Source organism: Salmo salar, chromosome ssa01 (genome assembly GCF_905237065.1).
Source record: "Salmo salar chromosome ssa01, Ssal_v3.1, whole genome shotgun sequence".
In the NCBI taxonomy this organism is placed as follows: Eukaryota; Metazoa; Chordata; class Actinopteri; order Salmoniformes; family Salmonidae; genus Salmo; species Salmo salar.
Window position 1 is genome coordinate 43,511,313 of NC_059442.1, and position 24,548 is coordinate 43,535,860.

General features: G+C 41.7%; 1 protein-coding gene across 22 annotated transcripts in view; it reads left to right on the plus strand.

The window, feature by feature from the left end:
* dtnbb (dystrobrevin, beta b) overlaps positions 1 to 24,548 on the plus strand; it is a 56,102-nt gene that overhangs the window by 1,598 nt on the left and 29,956 nt on the right. For 18 of the 22 annotated variants that reach the window (XR_006769845.1, XM_014197656.2, XM_014197681.2 and 15 more), the window contains exons 2-9: positions 7,304 to 7,371; positions 8,801 to 8,881; positions 9,095 to 9,308; positions 12,458 to 12,543; positions 14,831 to 14,985; positions 20,974 to 21,079; positions 21,354 to 21,520; positions 23,671 to 23,798. Coding sequence is in view for 20 of the 22 variants with exons in the window: in XM_014197656.2 (XP_014053131.1) it covers positions 7,305 to 7,371; positions 8,801 to 8,881; positions 9,095 to 9,308; positions 12,458 to 12,543; positions 14,831 to 14,985; positions 20,974 to 21,079; positions 21,354 to 21,520; positions 23,671 to 23,798 (1,004 nt within the window). In the remaining 2 variants the exon portion in view is untranslated. Of the gene's footprint in view, positions 1 to 5,284; positions 5,334 to 7,303; positions 7,372 to 8,800; positions 8,882 to 9,094; positions 9,309 to 12,457; positions 12,544 to 14,830; positions 14,986 to 20,973; positions 21,080 to 21,353; positions 21,521 to 23,670; positions 23,799 to 24,548 lie in introns of those variants that run through there. The other 4 variants (XM_014197641.2, XM_014197624.2, XM_014197651.2 and 1 more) reach the window with 3 other exon arrangements.

The following is a 24,548-nucleotide window of genomic DNA, read 5'->3' on the forward strand; positions in this document are numbered from 1 at the left end:
TGAATAGCTCAGGCAAGCTTACAGTAGGCCTACTTCATAGTTGAATGTTACAGGGGGCCATTGTAGAATTTTTTTCTGACTTGCTTCTGTTAGTTTCCCTCCTGAGCTCAGCTTGTGTTTTCTAGCATTCTACATCCTGTTTACTACATATCATGTAATAACCCTTTATTACACATAAGGACAACATTATAGTATTATCACAACAATATTAGAATAAAGAGTAGGGAAACTATCAGAGCTATATGTATGTATGTATGTATGTATGTATGTATGTATGTATGTATGTATGTATGTATGTATGTATGTATGTATGTATGTATGTATGTATGTATGTATGTATGTATGTATGTATGTATGTATGTATGTATGTATGTATGTATGTATGTATGTATGTATGTATATATATGTATATGTGTGTATACTGAACCAAAATATAAACGCAACATGCAACAATTTCAATGATTTTACTGAGTTTACATTTCATATAAGGAAATCAGTCAATTGAAATAAATTCATTAGGCCCTAATCTATTGATTTCACATGACTGGGTAGGGGCGCAGCCATGGGTGGACCTGGGAGGTCATAGGCCCATCCACTGGGGAGCCAGGCCCAGCCAATCAAAATGAGTTTTTCCCCTCAAAAGGGCTAGATTACAGACAGAAATACAACTCAGTTTCATCAGCTGTCCGGGTGGCTGGTCTCAGACCATCCCGCAGGTGAAGAAGCCAGATGTGCAGGTCCTGGACTGGCGTGGTTACACGTGGACTGTGGTTGTGAGGTCAGTTGGACGTACTGCCAAATTCTCTAAAATAACGTTGGAGGTGGCTTATGGTAGAGAAATGAACATTAAATTCTCTGGCAATAGCTATGGTGGACATTACTGCAGTCAACATGCCAATTGCACGCTCTCTCAAAACAGAGACATCTGTGGCATTGAGACATCTGTGGCATTGTGTTGTGTGACAAAACTGCACATTTTAGAGTGGCCTATTATTGTCCCCAGCACAAGGTGCACCTGTGTAATGATCATGCTGTTTAATCAGCTTCTTGATATGCCACACTTGTCAGGCTTATATTGGCAAAGTAAAAATGCTAATTAACAGAGATGTAAAACAGATTTGTGCACAACATTTGAGAGAAATACACTTTTTGGGTGTATTGAACATTTCGGGAATATTTTATTTCAGCTCCTGAAACATGGGACCAACACCTTACATGTTGCGTTTTATATTTTTGTCTAGTATACAGTACCAGTCAAAAGTTTGGACACACCTACTCATTCAACAATGTTTCTTAATTTTTAAAAACTATTTTCTACATTGTAGAATAATAGTGAAGACATCAAAACTATGGAATCGTGTAGTAACCAAAAAAGTGTTAAACAAATCAAATATATTTTATATTTGCGATTCTTCAAAGTAGCCACCCTTTGCCTTGATGACAGCTTTTCACACTCTTGGCATTCTCTCAACCAGCTTCACCTGGAATGCTTTTCCAACAGTCTTGAAGGAGTTCCCACATATGCTGAGCACTTGTTGGCTGCTTTTCCTGCACTGCGGTCCAACTCATCCCAGACCATTTCAATTGGGTTGAGGTTGGGTGATTGTGGAGGCCAGGTCATCTGATGCAGCACTCCATCACCCTCCTTCTTGGTCAAATAGCCCTTACACAGCCGGGAGGTGTGTTGGGTCATTGTCCTGTTGAAAAACAAAGGATAGCCCCTCTAAGCGCAAACCAGATGGGATGGTGAATCGCTGCAGAATGTTGTGGTAGCCATGCTGGTTAACCTCTTATGGCTAGGGGGCAGTATTTTCACGGCTGGATAAAAAACGTACCCGATTTAATCTGGTTACTAATTCTACCCAGTAACTAGAATATGCATATACTTATTATATATGGATAGAAAACACCCTAAAGTTTCTAAAACTGTTTGAATGGTGTCTGTGAGTATAACAGAACCCAAATGGCAGGTCAAAACCTGAGAGATTCCTTTACAGGAAGTGGCCTGTCTGACCATTTCTGGAACTTCTTTGCCATCTCTATCTTTTACTAAGGATCTCTGCTCTAACGTGACACTTCCTACGTCGTCCATAGGCGCTCAGAGCCCGGGAAAAACCTGAATGTCGTCATCCCAGCCCCAGGCTAAAACACATTATCGCCTTTCTCAAGTGGCCGATCAAGGACCTCTGGGCTTAGGCGCGTGACCTGGTTGCCCCCGTCTTTGTGATTTTTTCCTCTGTTTGCCGAAAAGGAGATTCCCGGTCGGAATATTATCGCTTTTCTACGAGAAAAATGGCATAAAAATTGATTTTAAACAGCGGTTGACATGCTTCGAAGTACGGTAATGGAATATTTAGAATTTTTTTGTCACGAATTGCGCCATGCGCGCGTTATTCAAATACCTCAAAAATGCAAAAACTTAAATTTTTCAAACATATGACTATTTTACACCATTTTAAAGACAAGACTCTCGTTAATCTAACCACACTGTCCGATTTCAAAAAGGCTTTACAACGAAAGCAAAACATTAGGTTATGTCAGCAGAGTACCCAGCCAGAAATAATCAGACACCCATTTTTCAAGCTAGCATATAATGTCACATAAACCCAAACCACAGCTAAATGCAGCACTAACCTTTGATGATCTTCATCAGATGACAACCCTAGGACATTATGTTATACAATACATGCATGTTTTGTTCAATCAAGTTCATATTTATATCAAAAACCAGCTTTTTACATTAGCATGTGACTAGCATGTGACTAGCATTCCCACCGAACACTGCCGGTGAATTTACTAAATTACTCACGATTAAACGTTCACAAAAAGGATAACAATTATTTTAAGAATTATAGATACAGAACTCCTCTATGCACTCGATATGTCCGATTTTAAAATAGCTTTTCGGTGAAAGCACATTTTGCAATATTCTCAGTAGATAGCCCGGCATCACAGGGCTAGCTATTTAGACACCCAGCAAGTTTAGCACTCACCAAAGTCAGATTTACTATAAGAAAAATGTTATTACCTTTGCTGTCTTCGTCAGAATGCACTCCCAGGACTTCTACTTCAATAACAAATGTTGGTTTGGTCCCAAATAATCCATTGTTATATCCAAATAGCGGCGTTTTGTTCGTGCGTTCAAGACACTATCCGAAAGGGTAAATAAGGGTGACGAGCATGGCGCAATTCGTGACAAAAAAAATCTAAATATTCCATTACCGTACTTCGAAGCATGTCAACCGCTGTTTAAAATCAATTTTTATGCCATTTTTCTCATAAAAAAGCGATAATATTCTGACCGGGAATCTGCGTTTAGGTAAACAGACGAAAGAAAATAAAGCATGGGGTCGACTCGGGCACGCGCCTAAGCCCATAGTACTCTGATCGGCCACTTGCCAAACGCGATAATGTGTTTCAGCCAGAGGCTGCCTCGATATCGTTCAGCTTTTTCCCGGGCTCTGAGAGCCTATGGGAGCCGTAGGAAGTGTCACGTTATAGCAAAGATCCTCAGTCTTCAATAAAAAGAGCCAAGATGAACAACAACTTGTCAGACAGGCCACTTCCTGCATGGAATCTTCTCAGGTTTTGGCCTGCCATATAGGTTCTGTTATACTCACAGACACCATTCAAACAGTTTTAGAAACTTTAGGGTGTTTTCTATCCAAAGCCAATAATTATATGCATATTCTAGTTACTGGGCAGGAGTAGTAACCAGATTAAATCGGGTACGTTTTTTATCCGGCCGTGTCAATACTGCCCCCTAGCCCTAACAGGTTAAAGTAATGATGTACTGTTGTTTCTCTTTGCTTATTTGAGCTTTTCTTGCCATAAAATGGACTTGGTCTTCGTCTTCTGTATACCCAACCCTACCATGTCACAACACAACTGATTGGCTCAAACGCATTATGAAGGAAAGAAATTCCACACATTAATTTTTAACAAGACACACCTGTTAATTGAAATCCATTCCAGGTGACTACCTCCATGAAGCTGGTTGAGAGAATGCCAAGAGTGTGCAAGCTGTCATCAAGGCAAAGGGTGGCTACTTTGAAGAATCTCAAAAATAAAATACATTTTTAAAAGATTAACACTTTTTTGGTTACTAGATGATTCCATATGTGTTATTTCATAGTTTTGATGTCTTCACTACTATTTCACAATGTGGAAATAGTACAAATAAAGAAAAACCCTGGAATGAGTAGGTGTGTCCAAACGTTTGACTGCTACTGGATATCTTTATATATGGCCCTGCAAACCCTTGCTCTCCAGCCACACGAGTGAGGAGGGAGGAATAAAAAGGCCTGTCAACAGAGTTCCTGAGGGTTCAACCTTGGCTGGCTTCAATGACTACGTCCCAAATGGCACTCTATTCCCTATAATGCACTACTTTTGACCAGGACCCATAGGGCTCTGGTCGAAAGTAGTGCACTATGAAGGGAATAAGGGGTCATTGGGGACACAGGCAGACTGCTCACAGTCAACTGGTCAGCTGATGCAGTTTCCTGGCTTGTCCATCACCTCATTGCCACAGTGGGCTGCCATGTGATGGTGATACTGTACTGTATAGACCTGGGTTCAAATATTATTCCAAATCATTTCAAATACTTTATATGGGCTTGATTAAGCTTGCCTGGCTTAATAGAACCAATAGAAAAGTTCCATCAGTGCAAGCCCCATCCACCTGGCACTCAAGGCAAGTATTTGAAAGATGTCAAATAGTAACATTCTATGAACCCAGGTCTGGTGCCATCCAATCCTATCATGCCATTCCCCGGGTTTTGGAACCAGTCATTGAATAGCTGTAATGTGTTTTGTGTCCATCATCATTAAGTCCTCGGTCTGCATCCCTTGCTGGCCGTCGATGTCATTAGTCCACCGGATGCAGTCTTAGCTGAGTGGCGATGTCATGGAGAATTATTATTTGTAGTGTACATACAGGGTGTGTTTCCTAAATAGCACCCTGCCCTGGTAAGAAGTAGTGCTCTGCAAAGGAAATACGGTGCCATTTGGGACACATTCAGAGAGACAGAGCAGAATCACTCAAGTGTTCTCTTGTGCAAGACAGTGAAAGTGCACACATCTCTTTAGAGGAAGAAAAACCTCATGTTTTGTAGCGTTCATCAAGTCCTTGAAGGGAGGGTGTTAATGACTCATTTAAAAGTCAAGCCCATTTTGGCTGGAAGGACTGCATATTTCAACTACTACAGAGCATACCCGAGACACAGAACATTAATTAAGGAGCCAACTCGATAACTGACTATGATGTTTCTTCTCTTCACAGGGCAGTAGCAGCTAATGCTTCCCTTTGTTTAAAATTCAGCCAGTGACAGGTACATATACCGCTGGGATTCTTATCTTTCATCTGACAAAAACATCTGTAGATTTTAGTGAGCTTTTTTCTTGAGCTTTATGCATAGACGATGTCTGTTTAAATGTATGGTATGTGTTGTACATTATTGAACATTCCATATATGATGTATACACACTTACAGTAGAGGGATCAATGTATAGAGTACACAGAATCAGTTAGATGAATATACTGCATGTAACTTTAAAGATGCAGAAATGGTTCTGCCATTTCCTGGTTGCAAAAATTTGAAAAGTTTGCTTAATTTCCATTTGTGACAAAACAAGGAAGTATAGTGTAGAGAATCATTGTACCATCTAAACAGCTGTGAAATAGCTTTTCCATAACCAAAAATATTGTATTTTCAGCTGTTTGAAGCTGGTGCACAAAACCAAACGTAAAAGACGCAAAACGAAACTTAAGAATGCAGAGCATAAAAATGGCTCACATTGAACATATCTACCTCTTCTTAGACTTGCTTTCAATGACAATAGATAGAACACACATTTCTATGTGAATATGATCAGGTCTCCCAAGAAGTTACATATTGCAGCTTTATTGTAAAAAATGTATAGGATGTTTTATTTTCACGTGGCTATAATGGACCTTGATAATGTATAAAATGATTACAATGATATACAGTACCAGTCAAAAGTTTGGACACCTACTCATTCAAGGGTTTTTCTTTTTTCTACATCATAGAATTATAGTGAAGACATCAAAACTATGAAATATCACATATGGAATCATGTAGTAACCAAAAAAGTGTTAAACAAATCAAAATGTATTTTATATTTGAGATTCTTCAAAGTAGCCACCCTTTGCCTTGATGACAGCTTTTCACACTCTTGGCATTCTCTCAACCAGCTTCATGAGGAATGCTTTTCCAACAGTCTTGAAGGAGTTCCCACATATGCTGAGCACTTTTTGGCTGCTTTTCTTTCAATCTGGTCCAACTCATCACAAACCATCTCAATTGGGTTGAGGTTGGGTGATTTGTGGAGGCCAGGTCATCTGATGCAGCACTCCATCACTCTCCTTCTTTGTCAAATAGCCTTTACACAGCATGGAGGTGTGTTTTGGGTCATTGTCCTGTTGATAAACAAATTATAGTCCCACTAAGCGCAAACCAGATGGGATGGCGTATCGCTGCAGAATGCTGTGGTAGCCATGCTGGTTAAAGTAATGATGGACTGTCGTTTCTCTTTGCTTATTTGAGCTGTTCTTGCCATAATATGGACTTGGTCTTTTACCAAATAGGGCTGTCTTCTGTATACCACCCCTACCTTGTCACAACACAACTGATTAGCTCAAACACATTAAGAAGGAAAGAATTCCACAAATTAACTTTTAACAAGCCCACGTGTTAATTGAAATGCTTTCCTGGTGACTACCCCATGAAGCTGGTTGAGAGAATGCCAAGAGTGTGCAAAGCTGTCGTGAAGGTAAAGCGTGGCTACTTTGAAGAATCTTTAATATTAAATATATTTGGATTTGTTTAACACTTTTTTGGTTACTAGATGATTCCATATGTGTTATTTCATAGTTTTGATGCCTTCACTATTATTCTACAATGTAGAAAATAGTAAAAATAAAGAAAAACCCTTGAATGAGTACTGTCCAAACTTTCGATTGGTACTGTACAATCATACAATCATTACTGGTAATGCATGATTCCGGTTTTATTTCCCTCAAAATGAGTAATAGGCCTAATGTATACAAAGGGAAGAAGAAACGTCATAGTCAGTATACAAAAGCCTGATAATGTGAGCAATAATTATGTCATTAATTAGTGAGTAGGTAGTAATGCTTGCTGTATTCTTTCCCCAGAAGGATTGAGGAGGGCAGTGAAGGCCGATAATACAGCTTGATAACGTATATTGTATACAATGATTGTCATTAAATATTGAGAAGGTAATGCGTGCTTATTGCCTGTTCTGTTTTTCCCCTCAGAATGATAGAGGAGGGCAGTAAACGAGGCAAAGCGATGGTGGAGAAGAGACAACTCTTCATGGAGATGAGTGAGTAGACTGACTGAGAGCGAAATCTCTAGAGCCAAACCATTACTAATCATTCACACTCTGCTGTGTCGTAGCAAAGCCATTCATAGCCATACACTTTAGAGCATACAGTGCATGTCAGACCAAAAACCAAGCCATGAGGTCGAAGGAATTGTCCTTAGAGCTCCGAGACAGGATTGTGTCGAGGCACAGGTCTGGGGAAGGGTACTGAAACATTTCTGCAGCATTGAAAGTCCCCAAGAACACAGTGGCCTCCATAATTCTTAAATGAAAGAAGTTAGGAACCACCAAGACTCTTTCTAGAGCTGGCCGCAACTGTGCAATCGGGGGAGAAGGGCCTTGGTCAGGGAGGTGACCAAGAACCCGATGGTCACTATGACAGAGCTCCAGAGTCCATCTGTGGAGATGGGAAAACCTTCCAGAAGGGCAACCATCTCTGCAGCACTCCACCAATCAGGCCTTTATTGTAGAGCGGCCAGACAGAAGCCACTACTCAGTAAAAGGCACATGACAGCACACTTGAAGTTTGCCAAAAGGCACCTAAAGGACTCTCAGACCATGAGAAACTAGATTATCTGGTCTGATGAAACCTAGATTTAACTTTTTGGTCTGAACGCCAAGCGTCAACCAGGCACCGCTCATCACCTGGCCAATGCCATCCCTACGGTGAAGCCTGGTGTTGGCAGCATCATGCTGTGGGGATGTTTTTCAGCGGCAGGGACTGGGAAACTAGTCAGGGTCGAGGGGGAAAATTAATGGAGTGAAGTACAGCGAGATCCTTGATGAAAACCTGCTCCAGAGTGCTCAGGACCTCAGACTGGCGTGAATGTTCACCTTCCAACAGGACAACGACCTTAAGCACACTGCCAGATAACTTATGAGTGGCTTCGGGACAAGTCTCTGAATGTCCTTGAGTGGCCCAGCCAGAACCCGGACTTGAGTCCAATCGATCATCTCCGGAGAGACCTGAAAATTGCTGTCCAGCGACGCTCCCCATCCATCCCGACAGAGCTTAAGAGGATCTGCATAGAAGAATAGTTAAAACTCGCCAAATACAGGTGTGCCAAGCTTGTAGCGTCATACCCAAGAAGACTCGAGGCTGTAATCACTGCCAAAGTTGCTTCAACAAAGTACTGAGTAAAGGGTCTGAATACTTGTGTAAATCTGATATTTAAGTTCTTATTTTTTATACATTTGCAACAAACAAACAAACAAAAAATTATTTGTCATTATGAGGTATTGTGTGTAGATTGGTGAGGGGAAAAAAATAATATAATGAATTTTTGAATAAGGCTGTAAAATAACAACATTTGGAAAAAGTCAAGGGGTCTGACTACTTTCCGAATTAACTGTACACTCCCCTCCCCATGCAGTGGGTTTTGTGTGTGGTTGTGTTAGAGTTGTTGATTCGTCTTTTTATTTTTATCAGGGGCACAAAACTTTGACGTCATCAGGCTGTCAACCTATAGGACGGCCTGCAAGCTAAGATTTGTGCAGAAGAGATGCAACCGTAAGTACCGCCTGCCTGGCTCGTTTTGTTTCCTCTACTGAAAATGACATGCAAGTGTCCTCTTACTCGCTTAACTTTTCAAACTGTTCACATTACACTGTGTTACATGTGTCTGTTTCAAATATGGTACACTTGAATATAATTAATTGATGTTGAAGAAATCTATTATTTTCTAAACTTCTTTCGTCCCCTCCTGCTATCCCCCTATCCCAGTTCACTTGGTGGATGTGTGGAACATGATTGAGGCGTTCCGTGATAGTGGTCTAAACACGCTGGACCACAACGCAGAGATCAACGTGTCTAGACTGGAGACTATCCTGTCCTCGATCTACTACCAGCTCAATAAGCGTCTGCCCACCACACACCAGATCAACGTAGAGCAGTCCATCGGCCTGCTGCTCAACTTCATGGTGGCCACATACGACAGGTGCAGTAAATTAGACACAGGATATACAGTACATTAGATATAGGATATTAGATACATACATTTGCTTTGAACTGCTGTTTAGCACTTTTCAGACAATGACACATTCTGTACATATTGTGCATGGATATGTCTATGGTGCAACACCTTATTTACAGAACAAGATATCATTTCTTACTATTATTATGATATTGGGGGGTCATTTATTGTTAGCACACAGTTAGGCAACACACTCTACCAGGATAAACTTCCACACTGCACTTCCACACTAAGGTCCCACAGTTGACAGCGCATGTAAGAGCAAAAACCAAGCCATGAGGTCGAAGGAATTGTCCTTAGAGCTCCGAGACAGGATTGTGTCGAGGCACAGATCTGGGGAAGGGTACGAAAAAATTTATGCAGCATTGAAGGTCTCCAAGAACACAGTGGCCTCCATCATTCTTAAATGGAAGAAGTTCGGAACCACCAAGACTCTTTCTAGAGCTGGCCGCCCGGCCAAACTGAGCAATTGGGGGAGAAGGGCTTTGGTTAGGGTGGTGACCAAGATCCCGATGGTCACTCTGACAGAGCTCCAGAGTTCCTCTGTGGAGATGGAAGAACCTTCCAGAAGGACAACCATCTCTGCAGCACTCCACCAATCAGGCCTTTATGGTAAAGTGGCCAGACGGAAGCCACTCCTCAGTAAAAGGCACATGACAGCCCGCTTGGAGTTTGCCAAAAGGCACCTAAAGGACTCTCAGACCATGAGAAACAAGATTCTCTGATCTGATGAAACCAAGATTGAACTCTTTGGCCTGATTGCCAAGCGTCACATCTGGAGGAAACCTGGCACCATCCCTATGGTGAAGCATGGTGGTGGCAGCATCATGCTGTGGGGATGTCAGCGGAAGGGACTGGGAGACTAGTCAGGATCGAGGGAAAGATGAACAGAGCAAAGTACAGAGAGATCCTTGATGAAAACCTGCTCCAGAGCGCTCAGGACCTCAGACTCGGGCTAAGGTTCACCTCCCAACAGGACAATGACCCCAAGCACACAGCCAAGACAACGCAGGAGTGGCTTCAGGACAAGTCTCTGAATGTCCTTGAGTGGCCCAGCCAGAGTCCAGACTTGAACCCGATCGAATATCTCATGAGAGAGCTGAAAATAGCTGGTCAGCGACGCTCCCCATCCAACCTGACAGAGCTTGAGAGGATCTGCAGAGAAGAATGGGAGAAACTCCCCAAATACAGGTGTTCCAAGCTTTGCGCGTCATACCCAAGAAGACTCGAGGTTGTAATCGCTGCCAAAGGTGCTTCAGCAAAGTACTGAGTAAAGGGTCTGAATACTTTGAAATTTGATATTTAATTTTGTAATTTTTGTAAACAGGTGTGGACAAACAGTGAAATGCTTACTTACTGGCCCTTCCCAACAATACAGAGCGCAAATAGAAAAGTAAAAAATGTAATAATAGATACACAATGAGTATAACTTGGTTATATACAAGGGGTACCGGTACAGAGTTGATGTGCAGGGGTTCGTGTTAATTGAGGTATATATGTACATATAACTAGGAATAAAGTGACAGATAATAAACAGTAGCAGCAGCGTAATGTGATGAGTCAAAAAAGTTAGTGCAAAAAGGGTCAATGCAGATAGTCCAGGTAGCTATTTGGTTAACTATTTAACTAACTATATAGTAGTCTTATTGCTTGAGGGTAGAAGCTGTTCAGGGTCTTGTTGGTTCTAGACTTTGTACATCGGTACTGCTTGCCGTGCGGTAGCAGAGTGTAACGGCTGTCTGAAGTAGTAGACCAAGGTGCAGCGTGGAATTTGTTCATCTTTTATTTTAGATGAAAAAAGGCACTTCACAAAGAAACACAGACGACAGCCAAACAGTCCTGTCAGGTATCCTAACACACTAAACAGAAATTAACTACCCACAAAACCCAAAGGAAAAACATGCTGCCTAAGTATGACTCCCAATCAGCAACAACGATGTACAGCTGTTCCTGATTGGGAGCCATACCCGGCCGAAACAAAGCAATCCCCAACATAGAAATACAGACATAGAATGCCCACCCAAATCACACCCTGACCAAACCTAAAGAGAGACATAAAAAGGCTCTCTCAGGTCAGGGCGTGACACAGAGAGAACAGTCTATGACTTGGATGGCTGGAGTCTTTGACAATTTTTCGGTCCTGGTATAGACATCCTGGCAGGGAGCTCGTTTCCAGTGATGTACTGGGCCTTATGCACTACCCTCTGTAGCACCTTGCGGTTGGATGCCAAGCAGTTGCCATACCAAGCGGTGATACATCCAGTCATTGTGCAGTGGAAAGAGGCATGGTCGTGCCCTCTTCACGACTGTGTTGGTGTGATTGGACCACTACAGATCCTTAGTGATGTGGACAACAAACTGTAAACTCTCGACCCGCTCCACTACTGCTCCGTCGATGTGAATGGGGGCGTGCTCGGCCTTCCATTTCCTGTAGTCCACGATCAGCTCCTTTGTCTTGCTGACGTTTAGGGAGAGGTTATTGTCCTGGCACCACACTGGGTAGGCTGGGTACAAGCAGTTTATTTACATGCCGCCGTAGTTTAATCAGTGTGCCCACATGTCGGTTTCTATATATCGCCATCTCTTTCTCTCCCAGTGTTGGGGATTAGGGCTTGTTCCGGGGTGATCAGTACTGTATGTCCTGCGGCGCCAACTCATTTAAGTAGAAATCTTCATCTAAATCGAGGTTAACGATCAGTGTTCTGATGTCAAGAAGGTCTTTTTGATCATAGAAAACGATGGTGGGAAACATTTATGATCCAAAAAGTTACGATCTCCGAAGAAAAAAAACGTACGAAATAGCAGAACTGGTCAGGAGCTCATAAAACGACCGCTATACATTCCAGGGCTAATCTGTATGCTGAAATCTTCAAAGCTCTCCCCTCGAAATTATGATTTTGGTCCTTCAGACAACATGGTCCAGGTCAAGATGGATTCAGAAGTGCCAATTATTTGTGCTCCATTGTGGCCAGTAAGCTAAAGCAGATAATGGAAAAAGAGGAATTTGCTTTGGGAAATAAACTTCACCTTTATCAGAATGCTAACAATGTGTGTTTCAATACATTTGTTACATATTTTCGTAAATGTATGCTTTTTTTTGTGTGTGTGTTTAGTGAAGGCCACGGGAAACTGACCGTTTTCTCGATGAAGTCCATGTTGGCAACCATGTGTGGAGGGAAAATAGTGGACAAACTACGTTGTAAGTATATCTCCTTGAACTTTACCGAAGGGCAAAAGTTACAGTTAATGTAACTAAATGGAAAGTTAACTCTGTTTTGCAGTAGCCACACTTTTAATTCCATGGTTTAGTTTACAGCAGGGTTTCCCAAAGTCGGTCCTGGGGCCCCCAATTAAATCTTGACGATGAGTTGGTTATTTGAATCAGCTGTGTAGTGCTGGGGCAGAAACCTAAATGTGCACTAAAGGGGGCCCCCAGGACCAAGTTTAGGAAACCCTGGTCTACAGTATCTGCTTTTTGACCCTGTCTGCGGTTGCATAAAGGATACACACGGGGGCGTTGTTGAGTCAATTACAGCACAAACATCATTGTTGTAATTTTATTCGATGGAAGTGTCAAGAAGAATTATCACCCATTCCTCATATTCAATAAATTATAGAAATGGCATATACAGTGCTTAGTGAAAGTCTACGCACCGCTTTCAGTCTTCACATTTTGCTGCCTTAAAATAAAATCAAAAAATTATTACATTCCATTTTTTTTACTTCAGATCGACACAACCTACTACAGATTTTCAAAGTGAAAGAAAGTTCTAGAACATTTTCCAAATATATTTTTTAAAAACAAGGATGTCTTGATTGCATATGTCTTCACACCACAGGGTTAATACTTGGGGGAAGCACCTTTGGCAACTATTACAGCTGTGAAACATTTTGAATAAGATTCTACCAATTTTGACCAACTCTAAGGGCAACATATATAAGTTATGATGAACTTCACAGGTTGGTGAAAGTGCAAGGTGATGAGCTTGATGCTCCTTTCCAATAAATATTGAGGGTTGTATTCTGGTGACATGATAATCAATGCTTGGCTTCCATTTGACAAATAAAAAGAATCTTGCTCTTTTGTCCATAATAATCTCATCATGTAGGCTGTATCTGCGAGATGTTGGCTAGAGCACGTGCCAATACCAGGGTGGGCACATACTCGCTATATATAACAAAAACAATTTGTGAGAAAATCATCAATAGAGTTGAAAATGCGATGGAAACTCATTTAACTTGTATTTTTTATCCGGTACACCGCAAAAGGTATTTTTATGTGCAGTACATAATCACCCACAGTATCCGCAACAAGTCAATTTGATGGAAACACATCTCTGTTGGGGAAAAAGCGCATATTGGTTTTATGCTTATTTTAGCATATTCGCATGAACATCTGTCGCCAGTTGGATGGTAACATTGCTAGTGTCTCGCTGAAAAATAAAACTCTATCCCAGGGTTAGGTTTTCAAAAGAATGATGAGGGTATTCCTTTAACTTTTTACATTGGGTTTGCTCTTTTCGTATTTCTTTTGATCCTGACAAACTCCCCAGTCCCCGCTGATGTCAAGCATACCCATAACATGATGTTGCCACCACAATACTTGAAGATACAGAGGGTAGCTTCTCACCGGCAGGGACTGGGAAGTTAGTTAGGATCAAAATAAATAAGAAGGGAGCAAAGCCCAGGTAAAAAATTTGAGGATATCCACCTCATTCTTCTGAAAACCCTGGGATAGAGTTGTATTTTTCCGCAGTATAATTACACACATTTTAATGACAAAGACACACCAGATTGGTTTTCCAAGAGGTATTGAGTTTTCCTGAATGGTGGATTCTCCGTCCTGACTTAAATATGCTTAAAACATCAGAGACAACATTTGAATATTGCTGTCCATCAATGATTTCCAACCAGATTGCCTGAGCTTGAGAAATTTTGACAAAAACAATGGATACATGTTGCCTGGGGGCGCAACTTTCACTGGGGATCGGGAACATGTCCCCTCCCCCCCACCCACACATTCTGAAATTGCATTTTTGTCTCCCCCAGTTTTATCATTGGAATGTGATACAAAATGAGGCAACAGTGTGCTTTAGGACCATGCAGACACCCCCGAGCAGTCGGGTAGGCTGTTTGGAGTGTTTAATAAAAATTATAATAATTATGTAGTTGCACCGAAGTTGCACCCCTGTATGTTGCCCTAGGAGCGCATGGTTGGTAGAATCTTATTCAAAATTATTCACAGCTGTAATTGCTGCCAAAGGGGCTTCCACCAAGTATTAACTTTGGAGTGTGAAGACATACACAATCAATACATCCTCATTTTATATTTCTTAGTAAATTGGAACATTTTGTGAAATCGAATGTAATCCCTTTTTACGTTTTAAGGCAGCAGAATGTGAAGACTGTGCAAGGAGTGTGTAGACTTTCACTAGCGACTGTATATGGCACTGATGTACTCACCACCACACTTGGTTCTCTCTTAGATATCTTCTCCCAGATCTCTGACTCGAATGGTGTGATGGCCTTTGCTAAGTTTGACCAGTTTCTGAGGGAGGTTCTAAAGCTGCCCACAGCTGTGTTCGAGGGCCCGTCGTTTGGATACACAGAACACTCCGTACGGACATGCTTCCCTCAACAGGTAGGTTGGACTGGCCAGGAGGGGATTTCTCTCACTGAAATTAAATAAAAAGTGCACTGCTCACACATAATAAACTAGAGAGAGAGTTGGCGAGAGAGAGTTGGCGAGAGAGAGAGAGAGAGCTGGAGAGAAAGAGAGCTGGAGAGAAAGAGAGCTGGAGAGAAAGAGCGCTGGAGAGAAAGAGCGCTGGAAAGAGAGAGAGAGAGAGAGAGTTGGGGAGAGAGAGTTGGGGAGAGAGAGTTGGTGAGATAGTTGGCGAGAGAGAGGGAAAGTTGGTGAGAGAGAGAGGGAAAGTTGGTGAGAGAGAGAGGGAAAGTTGGCGAGAGAGGGAAAGTTGGAGAAAGTTGGGGAGAGAGTTGGAGAGTTGGAGAGAGAGTTGGCGAGAGAGAGAGAGAGAGAGAGAGAGAGTTGGAGAGAGACATTAACAAAGGATGTACAGTTGATGTCGGATGTTTATATACACTTTATATACACTTAGGTTGGAGCCATTAAAACTCGTTTTTCAACCACTCCACAAATTTCTTGTTAACAAACTATATTTTTGGCATGTCGGTTAGGACATCTACTTTGTGCATGACACAAGTAATTTTTCCAACAATTGTTTACAGACAGATTATTTCACTTAAAATTCACTGTATCACAATTCCAGTGGGTCAGAAATTCACATACACTAAGATGACTGTGCCTTTAAACAACTTTAAATTGTAGACCTCCACAAGTCTGGTTCATCCTTGGGAGCAATTTCCAAACGCCTGAAGGTACCCTGTCCATCTGTACAAACAATAGTACGCAAGTATAAACACCATGGGACCATGCAGCCGTCATACCGCTTAGGAAGGAGACATGTTCTGTCTCTTAGAGATGAATGTACTTTGGTGCGAAAAGTGCAAATCAATCCCAGAACAACAGCAAAGGAACTTGTGAAGATGCTGGAGGAAACAGCTACAAAATTATCTATATCCACAGTAAAACGAATCCTATATCGACATATCCTGAAAGGCCGCTCAGCAAGCAAGTTGCCACTGCTCCAAAACCGTCATAAAAAATGCAGACTACGGTTTGCAACTGCACATGGGGACAAATATCGTACTTTTTGGTCAAATGTCCTCTGGTCTGATGAAACAAAAATAGAACTGTTTGGCCATAATGACCATTGTTATGTTTGGAGGAAAAAGGGGGAGGCTTGCAAGCCGAAGAACACCATCCCAACCGTGAAGCACGGAGGTGGCAGCATCATGTTGTGGGGGTGCTTTTCTGCAGGAGGGACTGGTGCACTTCACAAAATAGATGGCATCATGAGGAAGGAAAATTATGTGGATATATTGAAGCAACATCTCAAGACATCAGTCAGGAAGTTAAAGCTTGGTCGCAAATGGGTCTTCCAAATGGACAATGACCCCAAGCATACTTCCAAAGTTGTGGCAAAATGGCTTCAGGACAACAAAGTCAAGGTATTGAAGTGGCCATCACAAAGCCCTGACCTCAATCCTATAGAAAATCTGAAAAAGCATGTGCGAGCAAGGAGGCCTACAAACCTGACTCAGTTACACCAGCTCTGTCAGGAGGAATGGGCCAAAATTCACCCAACTTATTGTGGGAAGCTTGTGGAAGGCTACCTGAAAGGTTTGACCCAAGTTCAACAATTTAAAGGCAATGCTAACAAATACTAATTGAGTGTATGTAAACTTCTGACCCACTGGCAATGTGATGAAAGAAATAAAAGCTGAAATAAATCATTCTCTCTACTATTATTCTGACATTTCACATTCTTAAAATAAAGTGGTGATCCTAACTGACCTAAGAAAGGGAATTTTTACTTGGATTAAATGACAGGAATTGTGAAAAAATGAGTTTTAAATGTATTTGGCTAAGGTGTATGTAAACTTCAACTGTACGTACCAGGGAACACAGTGATGGCGGCAACAGAGATGGTCGTCTCGCTTCGAGTCCGTAGGAAACTATGTAGTATTTCGTTTTTTTTATGTATTATTTCTTACATTGTTACCCCAGGAAATCTTAAGTCTTATTACATACAGCCGGGACGAACTATTGGATATAAGAGCGTAAACATGGCTCTCTCAGGATATGTTGTCGGAATCGGTTCAGCCACCGACAGAGATAAACACATCTCTGGGAAAAGGAAAGGCAGGGGTGTATGCTTTATGATGAACAACTCATGGTGTAATCATAAGAACATAGAGGAACTCAAGTCCTTCAGCTCACCTGATCTAGAATTCCTTACAATCAAGTGCCGGTCATTTTACCTACCAAGAGAATTCTTGTCAGTTATCTTCGGAGCTGTGTACATTCCCCTCAAGCAGACACCAAGACGGCCATCAAGGAACTTCACTGGACTATATGCAAACTGGAAACCATATATCCTGAGGCTGCATTTATTGTTGCTAGGGATTTTAACAAAGGAAATTTGAGAACAAGTCTACCTAAATTCTACCAGCATATTGATTGCGCTACACGCATGCGCAATACCCTCAACCACTGCTACTCTAACTTCTGCGATTCATACAAAGCCCTCCCTTCAGCAAATCCGACCACGACGCCATCTTGCTCCTTCCGTCTTATAGGCAGAAACTCAAACAGGATGTACCAGTGACGAGAACCATTCAATGCTGGTCCGACCAATCAGAAGTCACGCTTCAAGATTGTTTTGATCATGCGAACTGGAATATGTTCCGGTCAGCCTCCGAGAACAACATCAACCTATACGCTGACTCGGTGAGTGCATTTATAAAGAAGTGCATTGGAAATGTTGTACCCACTATGACTATTAAAACGTACCCTAACCAGAAACCGTGGATGGATGGCGGCATTCGCGCAAAACTGAAAGCATGATCCACCTCATTTAACCATGGAAAGAGGTCTGGGAATATGTCTGAAAATAAGTGTAGCTATTCCCTCTGCAAGGCAATCTAACAAGCGAAATGCCAGTACAGGGACAAGGTGGAGTCGCAATTGAACGGCTCAGACACGAGATGTATGTGGCAGGGTCTACAGGAAATCACGAACTACAAAAAGAAAACCAACCAAAATGTTTATTTTTAATTTACAATCTGTTGAAGCTATGAGAATAGAAAGGTTCAATTGTTTTGTGAATCATCACAGCACAGTTGAAAATATATGGCAAATAGAAATCTGAAATGGATGATGTTGAGAAATAGATGGGAGGGGTTCAATGGAGCTGAAGGGTGGGACTAATAACAAGATTAACAATGTAAAACATACGGGGTCTGTAAAATGTATATAGGTTCAGAACTTTTGTGATATAGCACAGTTACAAATAGAAATCAAACTGGATGGACATCAGAAATAGAGGAAGGACTAAAAACAAACAAAATATAACTATTGTAAAATAGACTGTGTCTGTAAAAGGTGTATAAGATGAATAAATTGAAGGTAAAAGCCGAAGTGTTTATTAGTTTACTCCAATTGGGGGATCGGTGGTAGGGTTTGCGGGGAATAATAATAAAGGTATATTCTTCCAAAAAGTATGTATGTCTATATAGGTATGTGTATGTATATATGTGTATATGTACATTTACATTTACATTTAAGTCATTTAGCAGACGCTCTTATCCAGAGCGACTTACAAATTGGTGCATTCACCTTATAATATCCAGTGGAACAACCACTTTACAATAGTGCATCTAAATCTTTTAAGGGGGGGTTAGAAGGATTACTTTATCCTATCCCAGGTATTCCTTGAAGAGGTGGGGTTCCAGGTGTCTCCGGAAGGTGGTGATTGACTCCGCTGTCCTGGCGTCGTGAGGGAGCTTGTTCCACCATACATGCGTGTATGGATATATATATTTATCCCAAAAATATATGGGGGATTGGAAATGATGCAGACAATTACATTGATGGAAGCAATATTCTTTCTGCAATATTAAGCTGATCCACCCCCCCCCTCCAAAAAAACCCCCAACCACGTCAGACACTGACTTCACGCTTCCAGACAAACGAAACACCTTCTTTGCCCGCTTTGAGGATAATACAGTGCCACCGTCACGGCCCGCTAACAAGGACTGCACCCCCTCTCCTTCTCCGTGGCTGACGTGAGTAAAATATTTAAATGTCTTAACCCTCGCAAAGCTGCTGGCCCAGACGGCATCCCTAGCCGCGTCCTCAGAGCGCACACCAGCTGGCTGGTGTGTTTACGGACATATTCAATCGCTCCCTATCCCAGTCTGTTGTCCCCACATGCTTCAAGATGGCTACCATTGTTCCTGTAACCAAGAAGGCAAAGATAACTGAACTAAATGCCTACTGCCCCGTAGCACTCACTTCTGTCATCATGAAGTGTTTTGAGAGACTTTTCAAGGATCATATCACCTCCACCTTACCAGCCACCCTAGACCCACTTCAGTTTGCATACCGCACCAACAGGTCCACAGACGACGCAATCACCATCACACTGCACACTGCCCTATCCCATCTGGACAAGAGGAACCTATGTAAGAATGCTGTTCATTGACTACAGCTCAGCGTTCAACAGCATAGTACCCTCCAAGCTCATCATCAAGCTGGAGGCCCTGGGTCTCAACCCCGCCCTGTGCAATTGGGTGCTGGACTTTCTGACGGGCCTCCCACAGGTGGCAAAGGTAGGAAACAACATCTTCACTTTGTTGTCCCTCAACACTGGGGCCCCACAAGGGTGTGTGGTGAAGAAGCACAACAGTGCCTCATCAAGGCTGAAGAAATTTGGCTTGTCACCTACAACCCTGACAAACTTTTACTGATGCACAATCGAGAGCATCCTGTCGGGCTGTTTCACAGCCTGGTATGGCAACTGCACCGCCCTCAACCACAAGGCTCTCCAGAGGGTGATGCGGTCTGCACAAGGCATCACCGGGGGCAAACTACCTGCCCTCCATGACACCTACAGCACCCGATGTCACAGGAAGGCCAAAAAGGACATCAACCACCCGAGCCACTGCCTGTTCACACCGCTACCATCCAGAAGGCGAGGTCAGTACAGGTGCATCAAAGCTGGGACCGAGAGACTGAAAAACAGCTTCTATCTCAAGGCCATCAGACTGCTAAACAGCAATCCCTAACTCAGAGAGGCTGCTGCCTACATTGAGACCCAAATCACTGGCCACTTTAATAAATGGATCACTAGTCACTTTAAACAATGCCACTTTACATAATGTCACTTTATTAATGTTTGCATATCTTACATTACTCATATGTATGTACTGTATTTTATACCATCTATTGCACCTTGCCTATGCGTCTCTGCCATCTCTCATCCATATATTTTTATGTACATATTCTTATTCACCCCTTTTAGATTTGTGTGCATTAGGTCATTGTTAGTTTTTGGGGAATTGTTAGAATACTTGTTAGATATTACTGCACTGTCGGAACTAGAAGCACAAGCATTTCGCTACACTCACATTAACATCTGCTAACCATGTGTATGTGACCAATACAATTTTATTTGATTTGGTGGTCCAGGTTAGCCCAAGTGTGATTGACAGCCTGGTTGGGTGCTACAACCTTGTAAATATAGTCCACAGACCATAGAAAAAATGTATGGACAGCATTATAAAGGTTATCCTCAATAAGCAGGGATAGTTAATCTATTATTGAAGATGACCTTTTGCAGTGCTGTCCATTTCTTCCACTATGGGCTGCGTCCTAAATGGCACCCTATTCCCTATACAGTGCACTATTTTTGACCAGAGCCCAATGGGCCCTGGTCAAAAGCAGTGTACTACATAGGGAATAGACTCCCATTTGGGACGTACTATGCCCATGGAGTCGATGCCAGCAGAATTACTACTTGCATTCTGTCTGACAAGGTCTTGCTTCTCTGCTGTCTGTCAATGAACCTTATCCACATCTGTTGTTATCCAGATCTTGCTGAGAATTATTTTAATTGTCCCACTCTGTGCCGCTTTATAAATGAATGCATTGGGGTGTGCTATCTCTGTATAACTGAATGCATCTTGGTGTGTTTGTATCTAGAAGAAGATCTTGCTGAACACGTTTTTGGACATTTTGATGGCAGATCCTCCCCCCCAGTGCCTCGTGTGGCTACCTCTCATGCACCGGCTCGCTAATGTTGAAAATGGTAATGTTACCCTGTTATTACTTTTCTTCTTGGCTCTATTTTCACAGTGAATTTGCCACCGAACACCAGTAATAGTCATTCTAATCTATCTAAGCATTTCTATTGACAAATGTGGTAACACTTTTACCTGTAGGTATAATGCTGTTATAAGCATATGTGTGATTTTTTTTTATCATGCCTTATAATACATCTTATAATATGTTATGTCTCCCTGTATCAACATTTCAATTGACATTAGTGACCTATGAACCATTTCCCTGTGGTTTCCTTCTAGTCTTCCATCCCGTGGAATGTTCCTATTGCCGGAGTGAAAGTATGATGGGGTTCCGTTACCGGTGCCAACAGTGCCATGGCTACCAACTCTGTCAGAGCTGCTTCTGGCGTGGCCATGCCAACGGTCCCCATAGCAACCAGCATCAAATGAAGGAGCACTCCTCTTGGGTAGGCATGGCAACCACAAAGGCTCTATCTCTCTTGGTTTTTAAAATCCCTCCTCTCCTCGTCTCCTCCCGTTCGTCTGCGCTGATTGGAAAAAGACTTGACAGTAGGGCTGTGACGATACCAGTATCACGCAATTTAATCCATGACAAAAATGAAAACATGAAGCAGGCAAAACTATTTGGTGCTTTAAAAACCTGCTGTATGTAAGATATTGTGTACTGTAGCTTAGAAAATAAATAAAGGTGACTCTGCATGACAACATAATGATAAAGAAGTGAAATCCGCTTTGTGTTTTGTTTCTTTGCCAAGATACTAACGGGTATCGCGATACTGGTATCATCCTGGCCCTACTTGACAGTTGAAAATAGTATGGTGGAAGCACATCATTAGGCTGACTTTCACCTGGTCAGTTCTTTCAGATCACACATCAGATCCCATAAATATTCTGAAAGGGATTTTATGTTTTTTTTATTTTTTTTTTTACTAATTTCAGCTAATTAAATTGAATTTCTAATGCTATGCCACCATTCTCCCAATTCTCAATCAGTGTGATTTTAATTCAAGCTGGGGAAAGGATTTGCACTGGTTCCAAATCCAATACTGAACTAAGGATGGTGATTACTGTTTGTTTTTAGGGCATCATGACCAGAATTAAATGGCTGAGCATATTTGGTTGTAGAAAAGGGTCTTGGCAAAAAAAAATCTATGACAAAGCAAAGAGAACTATGTATTTGGTCCTATTTTGTATGAACCAATTTTGTCATTCTTCAAATCAAATGTTATTGGTCACATACACTTATTTAGCAGATGTTATTGTGGGTGTAGCGAAATGCTTGTGTTCCTAGCTCCTACAGTGCAGTAGTATTTAACAATTCACAACAATAGACACACATTTCAAAATAAAAGAATGGAATTAAGAAATATATACAGTACCAGTCAAAAGTTTGTACACACCTACTCATTCCAGGGTTATTCTTTATTTTGACTATTTTCTACATTGTAGAATAATAATAAAGATATCAAAACTATGAAAACACAGTAGTAACCAAAAAAGTGTTAAACAAATCAAAATCTATTTTATATTTGAGATTCTTCAAAGTAGCCACCCTTTACCTTGATGAAAGCTTTGCACACTCTTGGCATTCTCTCAACCAGCTTCGTGAGGTAGTCACCTGGAATGCATTTCAATTAATAGGTGTGCCTTGTTAAAAGTTGATTTGTGCAATTTCTTTCCTTCTTAATGTGTTTGTGCCAATCAGTTATGTTGTGACAGGGTAGGGTTGGTATACAGAAGATAGCCCTAGACGAATGACAGTCCATTATTACATACAGCCAGAAATAACTTTTGGATATCAGAGCGGTGGTAACTCACCAGCATTCTAACCAGAAATACAACTTTCCCAAATTGGATCCTTTGTTCTTACTCCCCAAGGCAATTGATCTTATCCTAGAGGCTGCTCCAAGATGCCACTGGCAGAGAAGAGGTATTCTGAGTGGACTTCTAGTCCGACTCAGGTGTGCACACCATCCACCGCTTCTGAGTATATTACTCACTAATGTTCAGTCCCTGGACAATAAAGTTGACAAGCTCAGGGCGAGGATCTCCTTCCAGAGAGACATCAGGGACTGTAACATACTCTGTTTCACGGAATCATAGATCTCTCCGAATATACTGTCCCTGTCCATACAGCCAGCTGGGTTCTCAGTACATCGCGTAGACAGGAATAAAGAACTCAGGAAGAAAGGCGGAGGTGTATGTTTCATGATTAACGACTCATGGGGTGATTGTGATAACGTACAGGAATTCAAGTCCTTCTGTTCACACAACCTAGAATACCTCACAATCAAATACTAACCTTATTACCTCTCGAGAATTCTCATCGGTTATAGTCACAGCCGTATATATTCCCCCTCAAGCCGATACCACAACGGCCCTTCTTTGTGCACTACACAACATAACTGGATATTTTAGAGAATTTTAATGTCAATTACAAATACATCTCTTTACACTACTTCTATAAGCAATTCCCACATTATAACAGACAATTTTCTGGTCAATTCCATTTCACTTCAAACAATTCAATAAGTAAACTGGAATTTCAGTTAGAGTGAATGTAATGTCCACCATCTTGTTTCTGCCTCTCTCACAGAAGTCTCCGGCTAAAAAGCTGAGCCACGCCATCAGTAAGTCTCTAGGCTGTGTCCCCATTGGAGAGCCACCTCACCCAATGTTCCCTGAGCAGTCAGAGAAACCGCAGGACACCATGGCCCACACTGTGTAAGTATTCTGGATACTTCTACCTCTGCTGGACAAAGATTATGCCTAGTCCTAGACTAAAGAGCATGTTCAATGGAGATTCTCCATTAAAAGTCTAGGCCTATTCTGTGTCCATGAAACCGACCCCGTATGTCTATCTTCACCAAAGATACTCCCATCTTTGTCCTTTTCCCTTTAAGTTCTGCACTGTCTGTTGTCCAAATTCCTTATGATGCAACCATTGGCTCTCTGTCAATTGATGGTAGCCTGGTGACGCGACCCACGTGACTCGCAGCGTAGAGAGGGCGGACTTCGAAAGTTAGGTGTTCGCCAGCCTAAATTGATGGTGCATTGTCAATCATTTCTCACTGAAATGGAAGGACCGTGATTACTTAGTTATACAGTACATGTGAGAAAGATGAGGTGTTGTGTAGGTTCAGGTTGGTTTTAATGAGAGGAGGGTGCTTTCATAGAAATAGAATGCTCTATTATATTCTATTATAGTCTAAGTAATTCTATTATAGTCCAAGTAATTCTATTATAGTCTAAGAAATTCTATTATAGTCTAAGAAATTGTAGGTTCTTTGAACAGCGTCTTGGTCACCATCAGTCTGCTGTGTGTTATGTCATGAAGCCGGAGGTTTGGTATAACTCTAAGACTCTGGCTGGGAGAAACTGTTGTATATCTTACTGGCTGTCGTATATCTTCAGTCTAATTTACATTTCAGAAAATGTCCTGTTTTTCAGAATAATATGTACTGTGTTTATTCC